At 46.2% G+C, this 22,897-nt stretch overlaps 2 protein-coding genes across 6 annotated transcripts in view; both read left to right on the top strand.

The window, feature by feature from the left end:
* Positions 1 to 2,658, top strand: part of si:ch73-211e3.1 (mastermind-like domain-containing protein 1) — a 59,352-nt gene extending 56,694 nt beyond the window's left edge. For all 4 annotated transcript variants that reach the window (XM_035519710.1, XM_027015594.2, XM_027015593.2 and 1 more), the window contains exons 4-5: positions 1 to 73; positions 251 to 2,658. In XM_035519710.1, the coding sequence (XP_035375603.1) occupies positions 1 to 73; positions 251 to 1,272 (1,095 nt within the window). In that variant the 3' untranslated portion in view covers positions 1,273 to 2,658. The remainder of the gene's footprint in view (positions 74 to 250) is intronic.
* A 4,760-nt stretch (positions 2,659 to 7,418) lies between these two features.
* mtm1 (myotubularin 1) lies at positions 7,419 to 22,372 on the top strand. 2 transcript variants are annotated; one of them, XM_027015582.2, is made up of 16 exons: positions 7,419 to 7,496; positions 9,130 to 9,197; positions 10,692 to 10,764; positions 11,606 to 11,700; positions 12,982 to 13,092; positions 13,682 to 13,783; positions 14,708 to 14,791; positions 15,432 to 15,581; positions 15,868 to 16,053; positions 16,361 to 16,417; positions 16,677 to 16,862; positions 17,728 to 17,931; positions 18,026 to 18,118; positions 18,447 to 18,560; positions 19,335 to 19,511; positions 20,279 to 22,372. In XM_027015582.2, the coding sequence occupies exons 2-16, from the start codon at positions 9,132 to 9,134 to the stop codon at positions 20,456 to 20,458; spliced, it is 1,878 nt and encodes a 625-aa protein (XP_026871383.2). In that variant the 5' UTR covers positions 7,419 to 7,496; positions 9,130 to 9,131; the 3' UTR covers positions 20,459 to 22,372. The 2 variants fall into 2 exon arrangements, with proteins under 2 accessions (XP_026871383.2, XP_026871384.2); XM_027015583.2 differs by lacking the exon at positions 16,361 to 16,417.
* The last annotated feature ends 525 nt before the right edge of the window (positions 22,373 to 22,897 follow it).

Raw genomic sequence — 22,897 nt, 5'->3', positions numbered from 1 at the left:
GAAAAGCAACGGCAGATGGAACAGATGAATGGGGCACAGATTGCAGAGTGCCAGCAGGTGGCGCCATTTCAAGGTAGTGAGTCATAATTTTCGTGCATATGGCTGTTAATATTAATAAAACTTTTAAATAAATATTTTAGTTTTGTACATTTAAATGAAATGAAAGTCCTAATAGTGCAGATGGTTCCTAAGCTTAGGATATGTTCATTAAATGATATAGTGCGACTTCTCTTCTCTCTTTGTCTCCCAGGTCGAGCAATGCCCCCTGACTGTGGTGGTTACTCTATGAGTACAACCCAGCAGCCCAACCCCTCGATGGTTTCTCCACTGCCCTCCAATCGCATCGTTTTCCCCCCTGGATCCCTCGCCCAGGTGGGCCACACCGGACCCTACATGGGTGGCACCGACTCCAAGCAGCCGTTCTACCACCCTGCGCAAGACTTAGGGATGCCCATGCGTCCAGGCCAGAGCATGATGGGAGTGGGTGGTCCTACAAGGCAGCCTGCCAACCAGGGACACGCTGTAGCACGACCGGGCATGCCTGGCCCGAGCTTGGTAGGGAGTCTGTTGCCGACAAATCATCTCCGGCAGGCTTTGCATCAGGGCAGAACTCCACGCATGATGTGTGCCTCTCAACAGCAGCCCCAGTCACAGTCCCCGCTGTGGCCGAACCAGCAGGGGTTGCACCCACACCTGGACCCTGTAACCCACCAGCACCCGTTCCCCAGTGGGGGAGTCCCTCAAGGTTGTGGGGGACCTCAGTTCCCCCAACGACCGGGCATGGCAGGGATGCCCGCCAATTTTCCTGGCACTCGACCACCCCCAAACCAGATAGCCCCGAGCCTGGTCGGCAGGCAGATGCAGAAGATGGCCTGTGGGCAACCCCTTCCCTCCATGTCGCAGCAGAGCCTCCGGATGCGGGGCCCCCTCTCCGCCATCCCTGTCATGAAGCCTGGAGCCCCAACCATGATGCACCCGGCCCACGGCATGGCACCGCCAAGCTACCCCGTGGCCTCGGTTGGCAAACATACCCCGGCGCAGGGCTATGGCCCTGGACACAATCCGGGTCATAAACTTACACCCTGTGACTACCCTCCCCAGCACCAGAGCAATGGAGGCATGACTATGGGAGTTCCTGGACCTGTGGCTGGAGGGCCAAGTGGAAGTGGAGCTGGAGGCGATGTAGACTTCATCGAAACTTTAGTGGGTCCTAATGAGGACTGGTTCAACAACCTCAACATGATTGATGAATACCTGGAGCAGAACTCATAGGGACGAGCAAACTCCGGGTGCAGAAGATCACGTTGCGTAGGGGGTGGCAGCCACATTAAGGTTCCAAAGGTTCCCGGCCTAACTATGGGCCTGCTATAGCAACGAAACTGCATGGGTTAGAATTCTACACTGCCATGTGGCCTTTTAAGAGTCTGGTTCGCTTATGTCTGTGCTGGTCCTTTAGGATCTTCCAGTAGTGAGTAGGGTCATCAAACAGTGCCACTGAACCAAATGTCCACACCTTCTAAGATGTCCAAGAAGTCCTTAAATGTTCTCATATAGTCTGCTCCAGGCATCCTATTCAAACCCGTGGTCTTTGGGGGCAAATTTAGTAATCTGGCTCCACAGGGCTTCAACACTGTAACATCAGCGGACATCGGTGTTTTCACAGCAACGCGAATGAGGGTATTTATTAATTCCTGAAATGTAATGTCCTGATGCAGTTCACTCGTAGCACCACATCCAAGTCAGTAAGGACAGCATGGTGTGATGGTCTGATTGTCTCTTTGGAAATACATGTGATGTAGTAATTTAACTTGTGAGCTGTTTGATGGTATTTCAAAAGGGGCTTAATAATGTACATGGTAAAATATTTTGTAAAATATGTTTTCCTAAGCTGTAACATATATAAAGGAGAAGTATCCATATTTATACTTCTTTTGTGCAAATACATTAGATTTCCTTTGTAAATAGTTATAAAATGACAAGTATATCAAAGAAGGAACACAGTGCTGTAAAGAAAAAAACAATTCAATTGAACTTGGAAATTATTGTAATTTGTAATACACAAGACAATACAGAATACAGTTCGCTTTTGCAGTAATACTATGTATTACAGTGTTAAAGTATTTGTTATGGTTTTGACATAACTGGACTCCTGGTACTCCAGTCTGGCGCTCTCTCTTTTTTTTTTTTTGTGAGGTCAGTTTCTGACGCTACTTGCACTACAAATTTGGCCCCCCTTTTGGTTCTCTTTCTATTTCCAATGTGTTTGCACTAGACATTTTTGTCTGTCACTATCTGTTTGATGTGGGGACATTTGCATGAGATACATTGTAAAGGGGTTTTTATAGCTTTCCAAGCAAATATGAATACATCACCCATTTCCAGATCTGTGTGTGCTTTTGTGTACAAAATCACTAAAACTATAGCCTTGGTTTGGAATTCTGAAAGATACTGCAGCACCATTCATTTTGTAATAATGGAGTCAGAATCACCAATTAACCCCCAGTCTTTTGTGCCAGAGTCCTGGGCTGCCCTTTGTTTGTGGTCTCTTTGTCAAGGGCATGAACTGTAAGCCATTCTCATTTGTGCTTTCTCTGTGATTTATTCTATTTTGTCTTGTTATTTTTTAGATTGGACAATAAACTGTATAAATGCAAAAAATGGCATTTGTGGATGACTAGTCACTTTAAGTAAATCTTTAAGTTTCTCATTTGTTTTCTTTGTTTTTATTTATTTTGGTTTTAGTTTGTATGGTAGTGCTGTAACAAAGTAGATCCCATCACTAACTGAGGAATGGGACTTGACCTAATTGATCTAAACTCACCCATTAAGTTATTCTCAATTGCGTTATTCTGCTGACCACCCGGTAAGAATTTAGCTTATTGCCTGATGAACTTGTCGGCATTTTAATGAGAGCAACACTTTGATCTGTGTTTTAGGGCGGGTGTCCCATGCACAAAGTAGAACCAGCCTGGCTATGTGCACATGTTTCTCTATGAATGCAAACCTTTTCAAGATCCCTATCACACTATGACTGCACTAATTAATGCCATTTAAGGCAAACTCCTGCTACAAGCATGTATGGCGCACCCTAGTATAGCATGAAAAAATCTCCTATGTTGCATCATTGTTACATCACTCACTAGTCAGAGTTCCAAACTGCCTTTGCAAGCAGCATCAGCGCAAGAATTGTGCATCAGAAGAACTGCATTAGAACTGTGCCTCAGAAGAATTGTGCATCAGAACTGTGCCTCAGAAGAACTGTGAATCAGAGGAACTGTGCCTCAGAAGAACTGTGAATCAGAGGAACTGTGCATCAGAAGAACTGTGCATCAGAAGAACTGCATAAGAACTGAATCAGAGAAACTGAACATCAGAACTGTGCATCAGAAGAACTGCATTAGAACTGCATCAGAGGAACTGAGAAGCAGAAGAATTGTGCATCGGAACTGTGCATCAGAACTGTGCATGAGAACTGTGCATCAGAACTGCATTAGAAGCTTCAGGAAATGGGTCTTCATGTCCTTGCAGTGGCACACAAGCCTAAGATCACTATCTGTGATGCCCAGCATTGGCTGTAGTGGTGTAAAACAGGCTTTGCTGGGCTCTAGAGCAGAGGAAATGCATTCTTTTGGAGTGATGAATGACACCTCACTATCTGGCAGTCTGACGGATGAATCTGTGTTGTAGAATGCCAGGAGAACATTACCTACTGGAATACATAATGTCAACAGAAAGGTTTGGAGGACGAGGGATAATGATATGGGGCGGTTTTTCAGGGTCTGGCCATTTTGTTCCATTCAAGGGTAAGATTAATGCTATAGCATAGAAAGACATTTTCGACACTAGTATACTTCCAACTTTGTGGCAATAGATTGGGAAGGGCCCATTCCTGTTCCGGCACAACTGTGCCCCTGTGCACAAAACAAAGTCTATAAAGACATAAAAAAACAAACTCTCCATGGTACTCTTCATCAAATTAAAAAGTCTTTATTTAGACATAGCTATCGACAAAGGGTCCCACAACGTGTTTCGGCATGAGCCTTCATCAAGGAGAATCACCATTGACCTCCCTTGATGAAGGCTCTTGCATTGAGAGACTCTTTGTCCATAGCCATGTCTAAATAAAGGCTTTTTAATTTCATGAAGTATACCATGGGGATTTGGGGCGGGGTGGGGGAGGGGGTGTTAGGTTTTTGTACCCTTTTCCATAAAGCATATTCTAAGTCTGACTGATTCCCTTCAAGTAGCACTCTCTGTGTTGAGATATTTCAGAATATACATAATAAAATGACTTGATGAGTTTGGTGTGGAGGAACTACAGTGGCCTGCGCAGAGCCCTGACTTCAACCCCACTGAACACCTCGGGGATGAATTCGAACAGTAATTGTGAGCTGCCAGGCCTTCAGGTCCAACATCAGTGCTTGACTTCACAAATAGTTTTTGGACTGAATGGGCACAAATTCCCACGGGCGCACTCCAAAATCATTTGGAAAGCTTTCCCAGAACAGTGGACACTATAATGGCTGCAGCGGAGGAGATGAGCGCAACTCTGTACTAATGGCCATGGTTTTGGGATGGGATGTCCAACAAACCCATCTAGTTATGATGGTCAGATACATTCAGCCATATAGGGTATGAGCGTTACAATGAGGGACTTTTGAAAACGTGTCAACTGTAAGAGTAAATTAGAACAGGGGGTGCAATCATTTATATCAATACTTCCATCAAATTATTTAATGCAGTTATCACTTTATTTCACAAAGTAATTTGTGGTAAGCAGAACATATCAGAGTAAAAATATAATGTGCTGCCTCATTATTTCCTTACACTACGCACAGAAAGTCAGTGTTATATGTCTTTTTTTATGCAAATAAATGAACCTACATTTACAGACCACATAGGAAATGCAAAGGAACTAGTAGTCAGTGAGAGCTTCCTCTATAGAAGTGAGAATCTGTACCGTGTTATTGTGTCTTGTCAGTTCTGTGTTTTATGGTTTCATCTGTTTCATTTTGAAGTTATAATTGTGCTACTACTGACATGGTGCTTATTGGTACCATGTTGCACCTATCTTTGTTTCTTTTATCATGAAATAAAGATTTTAAAAGTTTTTATGCAAGTCAGAAGAATTAAACATTGAAAGGAGAAAGTTATTTGCAGTGCCACATTTTACAGACCCAATGCATCTGCGCAACTGCAAAGTGCACAATGGAGCCCTAACTGGAGTGTCCTTTTTGTGGTAAAGTAGTATCTTGTGGGAGAGGAGGTCAGTAATTGCACTGAGATTGTCTAGGAATATGATATACAAGATAGATCATAGTTCCTGTAAGAATGCTTAATAGATTTTCAGAAACAATATCACAACAGTCTGACCCCTGTGTTTGAGAGTACAATTGAAGGGAGCAGCCAAAGGGTGTGGAACACCCCCATACCCCTAAAATCTGGGTAGAGCTGCAAGAATGTTCCTTCCTCAGTGTCTTTGATCTTCAGTCTGTCAGAATTAGATGCTGACATAACGATGGTTTTTTTTCCCCCTTTTGTAGAGACCTCTCTTCAACATATTTTGATAAGCATGCTGTAAAGATGCTAATTATCTGCCTTCCCGTTACAGTGAAATGACATCCAGGTGCACTGAAAATTATTTTACACACACGTGGCCACACAAGCATAGTTACACACAAGCATAGTTAAACTCTATGTTTATGCATCTGTGAATTAATGTGCAAGTCTGTGCATATGCAAGTGTAAGTTATCATATGCAAATGTAGGTAGTAAGCTATTTATATGAAAATGTTTCATATGTATGTGCAAGGATTTCATATGTATGCACAAGTGTTTCACAGGTATGTGCAAGTAGTGTGCGTGTGCACAAGTGTTTCACTGATGTCACCCTCAACGGCCCCTCGTGTGGCCCAGCTTCTGTGTTTCTCATGAAATACAAAATACTTCTTTGAGTAGACACAATTTTAAGCAGCAGCAATGTATGGCTCAAATCACAAAATGCTACCTCTCGGTTCTTGGGCTCTATCAATGAGAGACTAGTTCTCTGATTAAAATATTATGTTGTCATGAGGGAAAAGGAACCAAAGAATGCAATTTCTGCTGAAGAGTAAGCATAAGTGCAATACAGAACAACATTAAGTGCTAGAAGGGTTCGATTAATCAATAGTGCAATATTTCCATAATTGCAGGATTAGCGATCATTTAAAATACTTTACACTCTACAGTTAGAGAAGTCTTCAGTTTGTGTTTAAATACAGGAAGGGACTCTGCTGTTCGGACAGCCAGTGAACATTCAATCCACCATCTGGGAGGCAGGACAGAGAAGAGTCTCGATGCTAGTTTTCCATAGCACTTGAAGCATGGTGTTCCAAGATAAGATGTAGTTGAGGTTCAAAGTACTTGAGGTAGAGACTGGGCTTTGACCACTGTCATCATGTAGGGAGAGGAAGGTCCATCTTTGACTTTGTAGGTGAGCATCAGTGTTTTAAATCTGATGTGAGCAACCACTGGAAGCCTGTGAAAGGAACACAGCAGTGAGGTGAGGTACGAACTTTGGAAAGTTGAAGACCAGCCGTGACGCTGCATTCTGGATCGGTTGTAGAGGTCTGACGGCCCACAGAAGAAGAACAGCAAGAAGCGAGTTGCTGTAATCAAGCTTTGAGATGACAAGAGACTGAACAGGCTGGGTAGCTACACACAAATAGTTGCACTATGCAACTATTTACAAAATTGAAAGTTTAAACTGAATAAAGTCTGCCGATAGGTACACAGCATTCTGGGAGTACTCGCTGTACTCCTCACTGGTGCACTCTCCACAGTCAAGTATAGGATGTCACATTATCTTCCTGACCATTGTCCATTTTTCATACATTTACAATTTTAGCATTTAGCAGACACATTTATTCCAGGGGGACCTTCATATATTTATCTGTCTGACAGTCAGTATGACTAGCACTTTTCTCTATTTGTTTTGCTGAGCTGAGCTACAGGAGACACACATATGCCTTAAAGTGGTGTTGTTTCTCAGTCATAATTCCCATGCAATGTTATGGGCATTCATAGGAATTTGCTGTGTTTAGGAGACTTTAATGATAACCAGCTAGCTCTCATCTGACAGAAACTTACAACAAGGTCAGAAAGGCCCACTGTGTCCATCAGTGTGCTGATTATTCGTTATTGGATAGCACTAAAAGGTCAAAGCTGACACTTTTCAGATGCATCATATTCCAAATTCAACCATTCTACAACATAGAACATATTATATTTATTTGGTGATCATGTGTATTCTGTTAGTGTGTAATACTGAACATGATATTTACCGCAGTAACTACATTTAGATAAAAAATACACAAGCCCTTTAAATCGATACAATGGACGATTTGACATCTAGCCAATCAGCGTGATGACCGATGTCACGTGACACGGGCAGAGCGCTTCCTGCGGCGGTGTTAACAGAACTGGCGATTTCGGGAAACTAGAATTGCACTTATAGGGTAAGTACGGGCGTTTAAAAGCGAAAAGTGCCAGGCGATGCATGCCACATCTCTTATATGAACGACGGGTTCGTGTTTTTGCCCGCTGAGACAGCGCTATTTATTACATTTACTACTTCAAAGCAGTCGTTCAGATAGGCCCGAGCTGTTTCCTGGTCCTAGCTAACCTAACCTCGCTAGCCTTAAGCTAACTCTGCTGACGGGATGTAAAGAAGTTGTAAAAGTTCTGTTTTCAGGAGTCTGCAAAGCTCGTATTCACGTTAAAGTCTCCTGCATTCATGATAGCGTGTGTGCAGTGTAGGTTGAGGCCTTTTAAATTCTTATTGACTAATTTTCCATCGCATCATATAAGTTAGCGAAAGAAAGTAGTTGGCTGACTAGATAGCTAACGATCCTAGGCTGCTAACCTCAGACTCCCAGGGACTCAGACCTCAGTCTCCCAACGACTCAGACCAGGGACTCAGACCTCAGTCTCCCAACGACTCAGACCAGGGACTCAGACCTTGGTCAGACTCGTTAGTTCAGACCAAAAGTTGAAAATCTGTCCTGGGCGGACCTCTTTCCCCTAGGCAGGCTAGCTCGCTCGCTCAAGACCTGACCTAACCGCAGCCAGCTGTAGTTCTTACTTGCCAGGGTTAGGTTAGCTGTCTTGTTGTGTACATTTTGCTTATTTGCACATTAGTAAGCTTAAATCGGTTAATTCTGTTAGTTAAAGATTGCTCGCTAACTTTGTCAGCTGGTATTGTAATTCTTAAAAACTGGTTGGAAGTGGCTACGGAGTCATGCAGCGTTACAAGCAGTTGTGAACTGTGAGAGCAAAACACTGAGAAATTAAGTCATACCACCCCTCCTTTTGTGATCTTTATAAATAACTAGCTATAGGAAGACCACTACTAGGCCATGATTTTCATAAAATGTAACGCCACTCTGACCAAGTGATGAATTAACCAGCGCTAATCTGTGTGTGAACCTTCTGTATGAAGGAAGGAAATGTACTCGTTTTCAGCTGGCTATGCAGCAGTCAGTTACAGACATTGGAGCTAAATTTGGCTCAAGTGTTAAGTTCACACTTCGTGTTGTGGATAAGGGCCATGTTATTTTCTTAAATTAGTACTGTATAATAAGTTCTAATGTTGTTTTGGTTGTTCAGAAATGCTGTTTCAGTTGTCGTTGTTGGATTGTTGAATTGCGTGTTGACGTCTTCTTCAAATGTGATGCGCTGGTAATATCTTTATTTCATTACATAGTCCCTTGGAGTTTAGGCTATACTAATGCATTTATAAATGCAGGTTTGACCCAATCGCATTTCACACAAACCTTTCAAACGTGGCCTTGGCAATATGCTTTAATAATTAATTTGCCAGCAACATGGAACATTTAACAAAGCGTAACCGTGACTCAGGGGTATCGCATATGGCCTACTGAGCTGCATGCTGTCATCACCTTCTTTCTGTCCTTATCCCTGCCTGTAATTGTTTCTGTTTGCATTATCTGAAACTGTATATGCTTTTCAGAACAGAGGGGGAGGTTTTGCTGTTGCTTGTTTTGTGATTCCTGTATTTGGATTTGTGTCTACTCTTTGGATTCCTCCGTGGGAGGCGTCCTTTAATCCTGCTCATGTCCCTCTCGGCAGCGATGGCCTCTGCTTCCCTCCCGGCATACAACCCCAGTCCCCTGGAGAACAGCAGCTCCAGCCAAAACGTGAGTGTCGCCCCCAGCACAGAGCTGCTTATAGCACCCTCACTGCTTTCCAAGGGACCTGATCATGCAATGCTTTCAATGGATTGTTATTTGATGTAGTTTAATTCTATTGATCGTTGCTGAGTTTTGAAAGTGAAGTCTGCACATTGGAGAAATTCAAGGACCTTTACCTGTTTATCATAACTCTTTATAGATCACAAAGTTGATTGATCAACTGGTAACCTGCTTAAATATGTCTTCACAGAATTAAATTAGCCTTTTTTTTTTCAGTATAGCAACGGGCTGCGCAATGTCAGTTGTTACACTGCGAGAGCAATTGGTACTGATATTGCAATATGCAAAGCCCTCTAATAAATCCTCACAGTTTCTGTGTTGTGTGACAACCATAACATTTTCAGATGGTGCAGATGTGTGTTTTGTGGGTGTTTTGATGAATCCCAGTTTTGACATGATCTAACAAGTATGTTTTGGTCAAAGTCATGCAGCCCGGTCTTTATTCACGTCACATCAAGGCGAGGCATATCGTGATTACAGCGTCAAGCAGTGCAATACTGCCCTCCTCGCCACATCATTGCAGCTGTAGCATAAAAGGCCTTATTATCCACAGCATTTAGGGATCTGTAGCATTGAATGGGACCAATTGCCCTCTGTTGTCTTTCATAAAGTAATGCGGTGGCATGGCAGCCTACTAAACACGTTCAGGATTCGAACGTTTATGGTGGAATGGGATCTTGCCTACACTGGCAAGGCTGGCAGCCACTGGGCGCAGGGAATGGTGGGCAGATGGAGATTTGGCATGATGGCTGGGCTTTAGCTGGGCAGCTGCTGTACTGTACATATGCCACCTCAGCTTCTCACACCTGGCTGTGTGTGTGTGTGTGTGGACTCTGTCCAGGACGTTCATCGATCTTGGACTTTTTTCATTAGCTCATTCTCCCCCTCGTCCACACCTTTTTTCTTTTATGCTCTTTGCTCATTTTCGTTTCTTGCTCTCCTGCTCCAGCGTCTGTCATTTATTTTAGCCCGACAAGGAGAGTGGGCAGCTCTTCATTTGGTGACCCTGTTCCCCCTGCCCCCACCCACCCTGCTCCATCTCCAGAGGGCAGAGGTCATTACCCATCCTGCCACAGGGCTGCAGTGAGCGAACGTAGGGGGTGCGGGCACCGGTGACGTTCTGCTTTGCACGGTTTGGGCTGCCAGCAGGAGAAAGGGCCCAGGGAAAGACGGGCTGTGTCCCTGGCGCGCACACACACACACACACACACACACACACACACACACACACACACACACACACACACACTCTCTGTGCTAAGCCTGCAGCTAGCCAACATCTCATCCAGCTTTGGAGCAGCATAGCGAAGTGCTTGCTCTTGTTGTGGTGTCAGTCTGAAGTACATTTTTGTGTGTGTGTTTGTGTGACCAGTAATGGTAAACCCCCACCCCCCCAGCCGTGTCAAGTCAACCTGCTGTGCCTCTGTGTTTTGATGATAGGCATCCAGGGAGAGTCTGAAGATGGAGCCCCTAGCAGATGTTGCCTTACTGCCGGGAGAGGAGAGAGTGATAGGTGAGTGTGTGTGTGTGTGTGTGTGTGTGTGTGTGTGTGTGTGTGTGTATATGCGTGCGTACGTGAACACGTGCGTTTTAACCGTTTGCCCTCGCCATTTTTCATCAATATGTATACCTTTGGCTATTTAATATTTTTACTGGGGGTGATGTACTCTCCTTGTCTAATGTTCATGTTCTCGCTATGTCACACTTAACTCATCATGGCACACATCATGGAGAAATCCAGCTAATGATCTAAAACGGGACAGTGCCTCCTCTCCGGGTGGATTTCCATACTAACCCGGCAGCTCTGCCTCCAGTAGCCTCCTGCTGCAGTGGGGCTCTCTGGCGTTTCCGTAGTGACAGTAAACACTCCCCAGGCTGTTGGATCTTGGCTGGAGGGACTAAATTTAGCAGAAGCTTTTCCTGGGACTGCCACTGCGAATGCCTCCATAGCTCACATCTGACAACCCCTATTACTGCACTGCACCATGACACCATGTCTGATGAGGGAGGGTGTGTGCGTGTGTGCGTGTGTGCGTGCGTGCGCGTGTGCACGCACAAAGATGGTAGGACTCGGGTCCCACTAGACATAAATATTCATGCGGAAGCACAGTGCCAGCAGACATTTATAACTGTTCATTCTATTGTACATATTTAATATCTAATCCAATAACATACGATTGTGTTTTAGCGACATGTCACCTGAAAGACTGCCGTTCATGTTTCCAGTGGTTTGGTGTCCTGTCAGTATAAGGGTGCGTGTGAAGGACAGATGTGACAGAGTGATCACAGCCCACGAGTCTGTCTCATTAACGTCCATGCTGCTCAGCCCTTATGTGGGTGCTGTGTGTTCTCAGACAAAGACCTCATCTACATGTGCCCGTTCCATGGAGCGCTCAAAGGCAAAGTTTTCATCACCAACTACAGACTGTACTTCAGGAGCACTGACATGGTGAGTGTGTGTGTGTGTGTGTGTGTGTGTGTGTGTCGGAGGGAGTATAAAGCCTACTACCTTAGCGTGTGGTGAGTGTGGGGTAGCCATATGCTCATTCGTGCAGTGGCCCAGTCTGTGCAGGCAGATGCTGTACGTCCCTGGCTGATGTCAGGGTGTCTAGCTCTCAGGCGTCACCCACTGTGAGTCATGTTCCCTCCCATCACCTCCTTTCACCTCTTCAGCGGTGTTACATTCAATAACACAGTCCTTCTGAAGACTCGCCAGCTCTGTCTCAAAATCCTCTCGCTGTCTTCTCTCTCTTTCGCTCTCACTTTCTCTCTTATTCTCTTGTCTCGCTCTCTCTCCCCACTCCCCCTCACTGTCTCTGCCACTCTCACGCATTCTCTTGCTCTTTCTCAACGCTCTCCACCCCCACCCCCACCCCCACCCCCGCGCGGGCCCACTGTCTCCTGTCTCTTAGTAAAGCCACACGTCATGTTTGTCCAACTGCAGCAGTGGGGTGTAAGAAAACAAAAGAGACAGAGCTGAGAAAGAGAGGGCAGGCTGTGTGTGTGTGTGTGTGTGTGTGTGTGTGTGTGTGTGTGTGTGTGTGTGTGTGTGTTGCGGGGGGGGGGAGGATCATATCAGCCAGTCTTTCATCTCTGGCCTGGCACTGTCTGCGGTTGGCACAGGCAAAAAGGCACCTGCAGTCCTGCTGCAGTCCTGCTGGAGGCTTCAGCTTTTACACGCGTGTGTGTGTGCGTCGGTGGGGCAGACGTGAAAGGAGAGAAAATAAGTTGGATTTTCCCGTCGGAGAAACTGATTAATATTTGATGACGGCTGAAACAGGTGTTTCCTTATTTTCGGGACTTTCCCATCGTCCCTGTGCCGTTGACCGAGGTAGGAACGGTGCTCCGGCGAGTGTGTAATTGCGGAGAACATACTCCAACTGGCACGGCGCTCGTAGGCCGCTTTTCATAAGCACAGAATCTTGATGGCGTAGCGCAGCACAGGACGGCGCACGCGCACAGTTTCAAACCGAAGGCCTACACTTCGTCACTGGATTGTCTGCTGAATTATATGCAGCTCTTTAGCTGTCTGGAAAAACTGGCCCCCAAAGACTTGTCACTTAAACTCGCATACTTAAGCAATTTTTTTTTTTTTTTGTGCTGCGGAATAGAGTGGAGTAAATGAGTTTGGAACCGAACCTTTGGTCCTGCTCCTAGATTTGCTCAGTTTAAGATGAGATTTAGATGGCCCTGAGAACTGCAACTACAACACCTGATGTTGCTCTCTCAGGAGTCCACGGTTACCCTAGACGTGCCACTGGGTGTGATCGGCAGGATAGAGAAGATGGGCGGAGCCTCCAGTCGAGGGGAGAACTCTTATGGGCTGGACATCACCTGCAAGGTACCTCCCACTTTCACCACTGAGCAGCACCGTCACCACTGCTGAACACTGCATGTTTGTAAACATGAATGGCACGAAGTTGCAACTGGTGAAATCTCCTATCGAAGTTGCAAATAGAAATCAGTTTGTTCAGCACCCTAGGCCACAGATTTAGCCACTGCAGGTTTATTATAAACAAGTCTTTAAATAGAAAAGGAAGCAGTAGTATATTTGGACCATTTGGAGTGGTGGCGCACAACCCACAAAGGCCAGTTTTATGAGTTTTATGCAGTAGATATCCACATATTATCCTTTGTAAACCTCATCTGAACACAGCAGACACTGGGTTTAACCCACACCGAGTGACTAACTAGCTCACTCATTTATGATTATAAGATGGTCTTTATAGTCTTAGTAAGTAGAGAGCATTACATTTACAGTAGAAAGCAAGTAGTAGGCAGTACAACACTCTTTAATATGCTCCGTGTCTGTGTAATGTCTGCATTTACACACAAACTCCCCTCCACTTCAACACATACACAGATGCAACTTCGTAGACCTTTGCCCTTAAACTCTCCATGTGTGTGTGTCCGCGCGCCCATGCTTGCAGGACATGAGGAACTTGCGGTTCGCTTTGAAGCAGGAAGGCCACAGTCGCAGAGACATCTTTGGGGAGCTGTTCAAATACGCGTTTCCCCTCTCTCATGGAATGGTCAGTTCTGACACCCCGACATTCGTCTGTTGTGATTCTCTCTGGCTCTCTAGAGCACGCTGCTTCATGCTCGTTTAACTCCTCCCAGGTGCCCCCCCCCCCCCCAAATCAGCAGAACAGAATCGCAGGAACTTCAAAACAGGACCTAATATAATCACTTAAAGGGTTAATCATGGGGCAAAACAACTTTGTTTTACACTATTTTCCACTGTTTAATAGAGTATAGGATATTTGCCATAGTAACCTGACTCGGGCCGTGTCCTTTGGCCCTCACCCTGCTACGGCCTGTGTGCTTGCCCTTCCTTCCTCTGTCCAGATGCCGGATGTAGCACCAAACGTACCACACAAACATACCGCACAAACATACCGCACTCGCCATGACTTTGTTGCATGTAAGAACCTGGAAGTGCACGTAGCATAAGTGGAGTGTTTAAAAAATGTATAAAAAGCGTGTGTTTTTAAAAAGGTATGGTTGCATGATGTAAAGAAAAAAAGCTAAGTGATAATTACTATGTACTCTATATTTTGCTCTGCATTATAAAGTGCTTTGTGTACCCTTGATACAGCCTCGTTAAAGACGGGTCCAGGTGATTTTCATCAAAGTTATTCATGCTTGTCGAATCGTGCAAATGCCGCGATCCATCAAACACTCGTCTGCAAATATCTGAGATCCGTCAGGATGCTCACAAAACGCAAGAGAAAATGTTGCATATCAGACACCTGCGATATCCGCATCGCAAAGGCTTGTATCACGATAACAATTTGCAAACATTGTATTGTGTACCCCTACTTTTATGATATTTTATGATTACTCTGGGGAAAAAAAAATCAATCTCCAAATGACACTTTGACGTCACAACCGTCACCGTTCCTGAATCAAATGTCTGTGTGTTTGACAGCGTGTCACTCTTCCTCTCGTTACAGCCACTGTTTGCGTTCCTGAGTCAGGAGAAGTTCGAGGAGAACGGCTGGAGCGTTTACAACTCCATAGACGAGTACAGGCGCCAGGTGAGGAGCAGCCGGCTCGGTGCCGTGGTGACCTAGCGCTCCACGTGCACTCTCTTCGGTTTTGCGGTCACGGTGCTGTATCTCGGGGTACTTCATGTGTTGAACGTATGTTTTAGTGTCAGGTCTTCAGCGAGTTTTTGCCAGGTCAGTCCTGTTATGTTCGTAACCTTTGGTCTTTGCGCAGCCATGCATTAACACGAGCCTTTTAGCTCACAGCCATTTAACTTTTCTTTTTCTAGCAAAATTTCTCTTTTGGTATAATTGCTAGAGGATTTCTCCTGAGGTTACTAGACAAACGGCTATGAAATGCTTCATCTCTTGCAGTGCTCTGCAGTTTTGGCAGTGCCATGCGTCTGATTCATGTCGCTCTCAGCGGTCCTCGGACTCTCAGTAAAGCGTCCGCCTGAGATTTGGCTCGTCTTATCCCAGCGAAAGCCATTCGTTTTGACCCAGGGGTTCGACCTTGTTAAGACGGAATGCCGATCCGAACTCAGTCTCTTCCTGTCTGTGCAGAAATGACCGAGCGCCATGGTTCTTCGGCCTGGCGCCCTTAACAAGGTGCCGGAGGATGGCAGGCTCAGCATTGGCTCACGGCCAGTCCCGATTTTGTCCCGTGACCGTTTTGTCTTGCGTTCTGCAGAATCTGCCCAGCGAGCAGTGGAGGATTTCTTTCATCAATGAGAGCTATGAGCTGTGCGACACTTACCCCGTGCACCTGGTGGTCCCGTACAAAGCCACAGACGAGGACCTACGGAGGGTGGCCACTTTTCGCTCACGCGGCCGCATCCCGGTGAGGCCCAGCCCGGCTCCGGTCGTACCCCCTCTGTTCAGACACAGTCCGTGTTAAATGCCTTCAGCTGCTGGGCTTGTATATCACCGACCTGACTTCACAGCCATCGGCTTCTGAACTAAGATCAGTTGAGCAGGCTTCACATGCCCAGCCAAGGAGCTGTTTTAGCTAGAGAAGTTCTATAGAATCACTGTATGCTGACAATGATGCGTGTGTGTGTGTGTGTGTGTGTGTGTGTGTGTGTGTGTGTGTGTGCGCGTGCGCGTGCGCATGTGTGTGTGAGCAGGTACTGTCTTGGATCCACCGGGAGAACCAGGCGGTGATCACGCGCTGCAGTCAACCCCTGGTGGGCATGAGTGGAAAGCGCAATAAGGATGATGAGCGCTACCTAGACATCATCCGTGAGGCCAACGGCACGCCCAGACTCACCATCTACGACGCCAGACCCAACGTCAACGCCGTGGCCAACAAGGTGAGCGGACCGGAGACGTCTCGCCTCACGGGGTCCGCCTCGGTGCCCACGTGGCGGACGCGTGGGTGGGAGAGGGAGATGACGTGCAGCGCGTCTTCTGTGGCAAGGGACTGTTTTAAGATGTGTTTATTGAGCTCAAGTCCACTGTATCTTGTTTGATATCTTTTGGTTGAACCATGGACCCATCTGTGCCTTCAGTCACTAAAGCGTCAACACCCACACTTGACCCGTGTCGATCCGCTCGTATGGAGTTTTTCGTGGTTTCATTTCCCAGACATAGACTTCTATGTTCTTTTCCTGTCTGTAGGGGTGTGTGTTTTGTCTGCTTGAATGGTTACTCGTCATACCAACGGCCGTAACTGAGGTAGAGTTGAGCAGCTGGGGTATAGGGCTGTGTGTGTTGGGTGTGTGCTGGCATGGGAAAAGCACAAGCTGCCCGAGACAGAGCTTTGCGCCGAGCAGGGCACTAATAGCACTGCTGTGGACCTCCCCGTGTGGCGCCTGAGCGTGCTGTAACCGCCCCTACTGACCCAGCAATTCCACCCGCGGCCCCAAATGTGTGCATCCGCCCGCGCTGCAGAATGGCCATTTTTAACCGCTGATCCTTCCCCTCTGACCCCTAGGCCACGGGAGGGGGTTACGAGGGTGACGACGCCTACCAGAACGCTGATCTGGTCTTCCTGGACATCCACAACATTCACGTGATGAGGGAGTCACTGAAGAAGCTGAAGGATATAGTTTACCCCAATGTAGAAGAGGCGCACTGGCTCTCCAGTCTGGAGTCTACGCACTGGCTGGAGCACATCAAGGTATGAGCTCAGAGGGCATGTTAATGGAGCTCTAGAGTGCTTAAGAAACACCATTATGAAGCTCAGCCAATGGTTGAGGTTTTGATTCGCACCCCCCCCCAACCGACCGACATATCATTTGCCGTTTACGTTGTAATTGTGTAGCGTCAGACATCTATCAGGCTTAAGTGCAAACTTGGCTTGTCCTTACAAGAAAAGAAGAGAAAACGACGTTACGTCTACCGTTTATTTAAACAGCACTGCAACAACACTGCCGTGAAAACATGAGCAGTTTAAAAATCATAGAAATCTCAGCAGCCTTAAAGCACCGCGCTCAAAAACGCACCGTGATTTTAATATGAAATCGATCACTAGAATAGCCAGAGGCAGTTGCTCGTTATGCATTGCTTCAGGGTCAGCCATTTATGACCGTTTTAATTAAAATACTAATTATTTCATTAGTATTGTCACACTATAAATTGACTGACAGGTTCTGATGCTCCAAACATTATATTTCGAGCGACCATCACTGTGTACCAGAGAAGCCAGTTAAAGCCAGTTTAGATCAGAAAAAGCCAGTCGGAGCATAACGACTGTGTGAAGATCTGAAAGGACAGTTGAACTCCTCCCTAGTGTAGATTTATAATTAGACTCTGTAAACTGTTTACCTTGTTGCATTTATTTCCCTTCCAGCATTTTACCACAGCGTTAAGCACAGTCGCCTGAAATGTTTTAGAAATTAGAACGCGCACTGGCTCTTATGAAGGCCCGTTAAAAACGCCACCACAATATGACTAAAGCGAGAGTGGCTCAGCGGCAGGCAGGACAGTTGGGCCGGTTTAGCTTAGTGAGTCGGCCTGCCCTCATCTCTACCCGCCCTCTCCAGCTGGTGTTGTCGGGGGCGATCCAGATCGCGGATAAGGTGTCGTCGGGCAGCTCGGTGGTGGTGCACTGCAGCGACGGCTGGGACCGCACGGCTCAGCTCACCTCTCTGGCCATGCTGATGCTGGACTCGTACTACCGCACGCTCAGGGGCTTCCAGGTGCTGCTGGAGAAGGAGTGGATCGGCTTCGGACACAAGTTCACCTCGGTGAGCGCCGCACCGTACGACCGGACGCTCTTTACAGGGCTTTAATTTCGCCCACACGCTGAAACTGTGTGTGTTTGCGCGGGCGCGTGCACAGAGAATCGGCCACGGAGACAAAAACCATGCAGACCAGGACCGGTCCCCCATCTTCTTGCAGTTCGTGGACTGTGTGTGGCAGATGACCAAACAGGTACGAGTTTGCTCCTGCTCCACTGCCGCATGCACACGCACCCTCATTATTCTGCTATAGCGTTCATTCGAACCATTGTTCTCCAACCTCATAATTGTGTATATAAAACAGGTGTTTATGTTCATTACATTATTTATAAATGTCACGTGTTTTTTTTTTTTGTGTGTGTGTGTGTGTGTGTGTGTGTGTGTGTGTGTGTGTGTGTGTGTTTTTGTTTGCAAATGTAACGAATTTAGAGTAGTGAGTCTGGATTGGTGAGTGGCACTCTGCCCGTGTAGTGTAAGGTGCATGTGTTTGACAGTGTACAACTCCTCTGCTCTGCCTACAGTTCCCAACTGCCTTTGAGTTTAACGAGCGTTGCCTGGTAACCATCCTGGACCACCTGTACAGCTGTCGCTTTGGCACTTTCCTCTACAACTGCGAGAGCGTCCGTGACAGCAACGTGAGAAATGCGCGCACACACACACACACACACACACACACACACACATGAACAGACTGGTTATATGTGAGAGTTCAGTGTGGGTTTAACTACGTTCATTTGTGATCTGTTGTTTTGATTGGCTGCACTGGTAGGGTTTTTAAGTAGCACCTTTTTGACCCGAAACATCTGACTTTCCTTCATTACATTACATTTTATGATGATCATTGTTCATATCCATCAAGTTATCGCTTCTGAAGATCATTGCCATGTCTCCATCTTTCCACATCAGAGACCCGTCAGCTTGTTTTGGTTTGTGTTTTCATTGTTGCTTCTATTATTGTTGTTGTTGTTGTTTTGATGATGTTTCATTTTAATTGGCCTTTTCACTTCCCTTTTGTTCAACTGCATCTCAGCCCCTCTCTCTGTGCGTGTGCGTCTGTTTGCTCATTGTGGGAAGTAGAGCGTGAGTGGGGGGGGGGGGATCATGCTTCACCGGGTCTGGGTGAGAACAGAGTGCACTTAGGAGAGATGAAAGATTCATGGCGTGGCCCCCAGAGCCCTGTCCAACAGTATCCCGCGTCGGGGGGCACGCCAGGCCCCTGGATCGCCACCCGCCCTGCCGCTCCCGCAGCCGGCTCCGAACCGGCACTCGCCGATGCTGCCCACACGCGCGCTTTCCTCTTCCCACGGCAGTCTACGCTCGGGCCGCCGGGTTGCCTTGCGCTTGCCAATGCCTACCCGAGAGCTGTCCATCACTAAAGTCGGCTCCTCCCCGTCCCTGGTGTTTTTCAGAAGGTCCGGTCAAAGACGGTGTCTCTGTGGTCTCTGATAAACAGCGACAAGGCTGCCTACGTAAACCCCTTTTACACGTCCGACTGCAGCCGCGTGCTCTACCCGGTCGCCAGCATGCGCCACCTAGAGCTGTGGGTGAATTACTACATCCGCTGGAATCCTCGCATACGGCATCAGGTCAGACACCGGCATGGGGGTTTGGCTGTTTTGCCTCTAACTGAAGGCTGGCTGGCTGTGTTCTACAGATGTGATTCTGTCTGCTTGTGATGATCATTCTATGTCGCTGTTGGGGTGTGCGTGCTTGTTTATGTCCTCTTGTGTGTGTGTGTGTGTGTGTGTGTGTGTGTGTGTGTGTGTGTGTGTGCGCGCGCGCACGCGTCAACCACCCTCTCAGACTCGGTGGTGCAGAAAATCCTCTTTCCCCAGTTTAATTACGTCCTGCCTAGCAGTACAGAGAGCTGCTGCTCACACTCACCTTATCTCCGCAGCAGACACACACACACACACACACCTCAGTCTCTCAGTGGTTTTACAGCAAGCATGCTATAGGTGACATAAATAAGCCTTACACATGCAGTCTACACACACAAAAAAAGAAACGATCAAGACGTCCTCCACCTGGTGGCCAAACACGTTCTTTGTAAAACTGATGATAGTGTTACAAAATTGCCGTTAACTTTCTGCCTGAACCTCTGCTTTCCAACCAATTGTTGAGCTTTCTCAGTAGTGAGTTTTTTTTTTCCAGACGTGTAGTGGCATAATAGTTCTGAGGTCGCCGAGTTTTAGTAACCGCTCATACTCCAGCAATGATGACCTTTTTTAGCAACGAGTGCGATGTGACGCAGCCCTTTTCTCCGTACTATACGCGTGCGCCATCTAGCGGCCGAAGTGCAAATTACAGTTACGTATATATGGCTTTCAAGTGCGTCTGTGTCTCTTTGCAGCAAAGTCCGGTGGAGCAGCGCTATAAGGAGCTCCTGGCACTTCGAGATCAGTATCTAAAGAAGCTGGAGGAGCTGCAGCTGTCCGACTCAACCCCTTCTTCTGCACGCCTGACTAACAGCTCCACCCCAAACGCTCCCTTGCCTAACCAGCACCTCACACACCTGCAGACGCCCTTCTGATCTCATAGGCACCATGACAACATGGGACGTTTGTACATAGCAATAGAATTAATTATGGTAACAGTTAGTAGTGATGTTGGCGATAACAAGTAACACACACACACACACACACACACACACACACACACACACACAAAAAACGTGCTTATGCAATAATGTCACAGTACGGCCTTCGTAGAGCAGAAGTCAGTAATGGGTGACATGAAGCCTTAAAGAGACGGTGATATGCTGTTTTGTGTACTAATGAACGTGGTGTGGGCACAAGGCTGTAGCTCTTCCTAAAGTGTACAGTTGGAAGCAAGTTAATTGGTCAGCATTAACACATCGGGATAGAGGATCGGGAATGAGGTAGTTGGATGTGACTTTGTGCAGTGTGTGTCATATGGTCTGCTTGAATGGTTATAAATGGGTATAAATGTCTGGAGCTGATGGTGATTCCCTAGATCAGAACGAGCAAAATTCTAATCCTAAAGAGGAAAAGGAGTTCCATTAGGTTCATTTCTCAGCGATGTAACTACTTTGGGGAATACTGTCCGGTTTATGATCAGCTATTGACTTTGGCTTGTATAATGTCCACTCAATCCAGTGTAAACCAGAGGCTGTGAACCTCGGCTTCTTTATAAGCAATCTCCTGTCAGTGTTGTAGACTTGGGACAAGTTTGTGACCATGACGGGCCATGAAGCCTTCGTCTTGAGAGAGTCCAAGAAGCGTTTGTCTTGATATTGTGTGAATGTTGTTTTGTTGTTTCAAGCATGCAGGACATTGGCTGCTCAAGACAGACACATCTGCAGATTGGGAGGAAAATATCCTTTAAAAAAATGCTTTGGATGCGCTTATCAAACAGAACCAGGGTTTAGGGGCTCAAGAGAGCAGTTCTGTGCCTTCTCTGTCTGAGGTATCCTGTAACCTCAAGTAGACATTTTATAAGCAAACCTTTTTTTTTTTTTTTTTCTGTAGGCAGCATCAGTTGCAACAATAGATGACGACTTCTGGCTTTCTGCCTTAGACTGACGGGGTCACCCTTGGGTCGCCATGCACCTATGGCGTTGGGTTACCTCTTTAATCGACGTACAATCGCCACGGAGGCTTCAGCGAGGGTTTTGGCTCTCTTCCTATGGATGGGAGCTCCTGTGACCTACCCGGTCCCTTTAACCTGAAGCCATAAGATATTGGGCTGGGAGAAGGTGTCCTGGCGAGCTGGTCCAGAGTCAGTTCTACCTGTTGCAAATACTGAATTAAGACTGACCGTAAGAGTCGAGCAGCTCAGCAGGACACCGGGGTGCCATAACTAATGCTGCCTCAGAAAAGCTTACCTTTTGAAGTCTGGCCTCAATGAGGAGATGAAGTTTAAACCATACTGTTAGAAGTAGTAGAGAAAAACAACAAACACAAACACTTTGCTGTTGGTTGTGTTTTTAGGGGGAAAAATCTATTTTTTATTTTGTACAAGTACCATAACTATGTAATTACCTCAACAAAGCCTATTTTACTGTTGAAAGTTCTATTGTTGTAAAATACATAATTATTTTATTCAGTGTAAAATTTGACAGTTTTATAAAATGGAAAGTAATAACAAAACATATTTTGATTGGTTGAACAGATGGTAATTAGTGGTTATCATGTATTTCTTTACTTAGTGGGCATTGGTTTTATGACAGATTTGAGAACAATCTCAGATATTTGTAAGACTGTCAGTAGGGAATTTTTGTTCTCAACCCCTTTGCTCTGTGTGTGAGTTTGAGTGAGGGAATGCTGCACACTTTTTGTGGGTTATTATTATTTTTTTTAGGAATCCTCTGTTGGGCCTTTCAGGGGTCCACTTTCATGTTCTTGTATTCCCTCCTGTATGCTCCACTGTCTGATGGCCAGCTATTGTTCTGTAAATAATGCTGATTAAATTAATTTAAAGATTTCACACGAATACCATGCTGGTGCATTTCAGTGCTTGGTAGCAGTTCTGTTCTTTGAAATAACTGCGGTGTTTGCAGTGTGCAGCTGGCTAACATCGAGTAAACGCAACTAATTTAAGAGAAGAGGAAAAAAAGACAATGAAACCAATCTTAGCAGAAATGACCAGTTATGTCTGTTTTCACTAGGACATGCCTAAGCAGATTCTGTAGCAGAATTGACAGTGGAAAAAACGTGAAATACAATACACAAATGTATTACTTTTGATGAGGGGCGTGTCCAGTGTACCCAGTTGAAAATCCCAACCTTCAATACATTTGCTCTATGGCTTCATCATTTTAACAGAGAATTTGCTGAATTCACATCAGAAGTGCACATAATGCTTCAGACACGTCCACACCGCTTCATTGCATCGCCCTGTGCGCTTTGAGCGCATCAAAGTCAGGAGTGTGCAGAAATTTGGTCACGTTGAAATGCAATTGACATTCAGTCCCAGCCTTTCGTTGAACTTAGTGTCGGAAGCTCCTGCA

Source organism: Electrophorus electricus, chromosome 19 (genome assembly GCF_013358815.1).
Source record: "Electrophorus electricus isolate fEleEle1 chromosome 19, fEleEle1.pri, whole genome shotgun sequence".
Taxonomy (NCBI): Eukaryota; Metazoa; Chordata; class Actinopteri; order Gymnotiformes; family Gymnotidae; genus Electrophorus; species Electrophorus electricus.
This window is presented reverse-complemented; position numbering and strand designations above follow the sequence as displayed.

Coding starts and splice junctions, on each gene's coding strand:
- mtm1 (XM_027015582.2), top strand. CDS start 9,132: ATGGCCTCTGCTTCCCTCCCGGCATACAACCCCAGTCCCCTGGAGAAC. Junction 18,119..18,446: donor TGTGGCAGATGACCAAACAG/GTACGAGTTTGC, acceptor CTCTGCCTACAG/TTCCCAACTGCCTTTGAGTT. Junction 19,512..20,278: donor ATCCTCGCATACGGCATCAG/GTCAGACACCGG, acceptor GTCTCTTTGCAG/CAAAGTCCGGTGGAGCAGCG.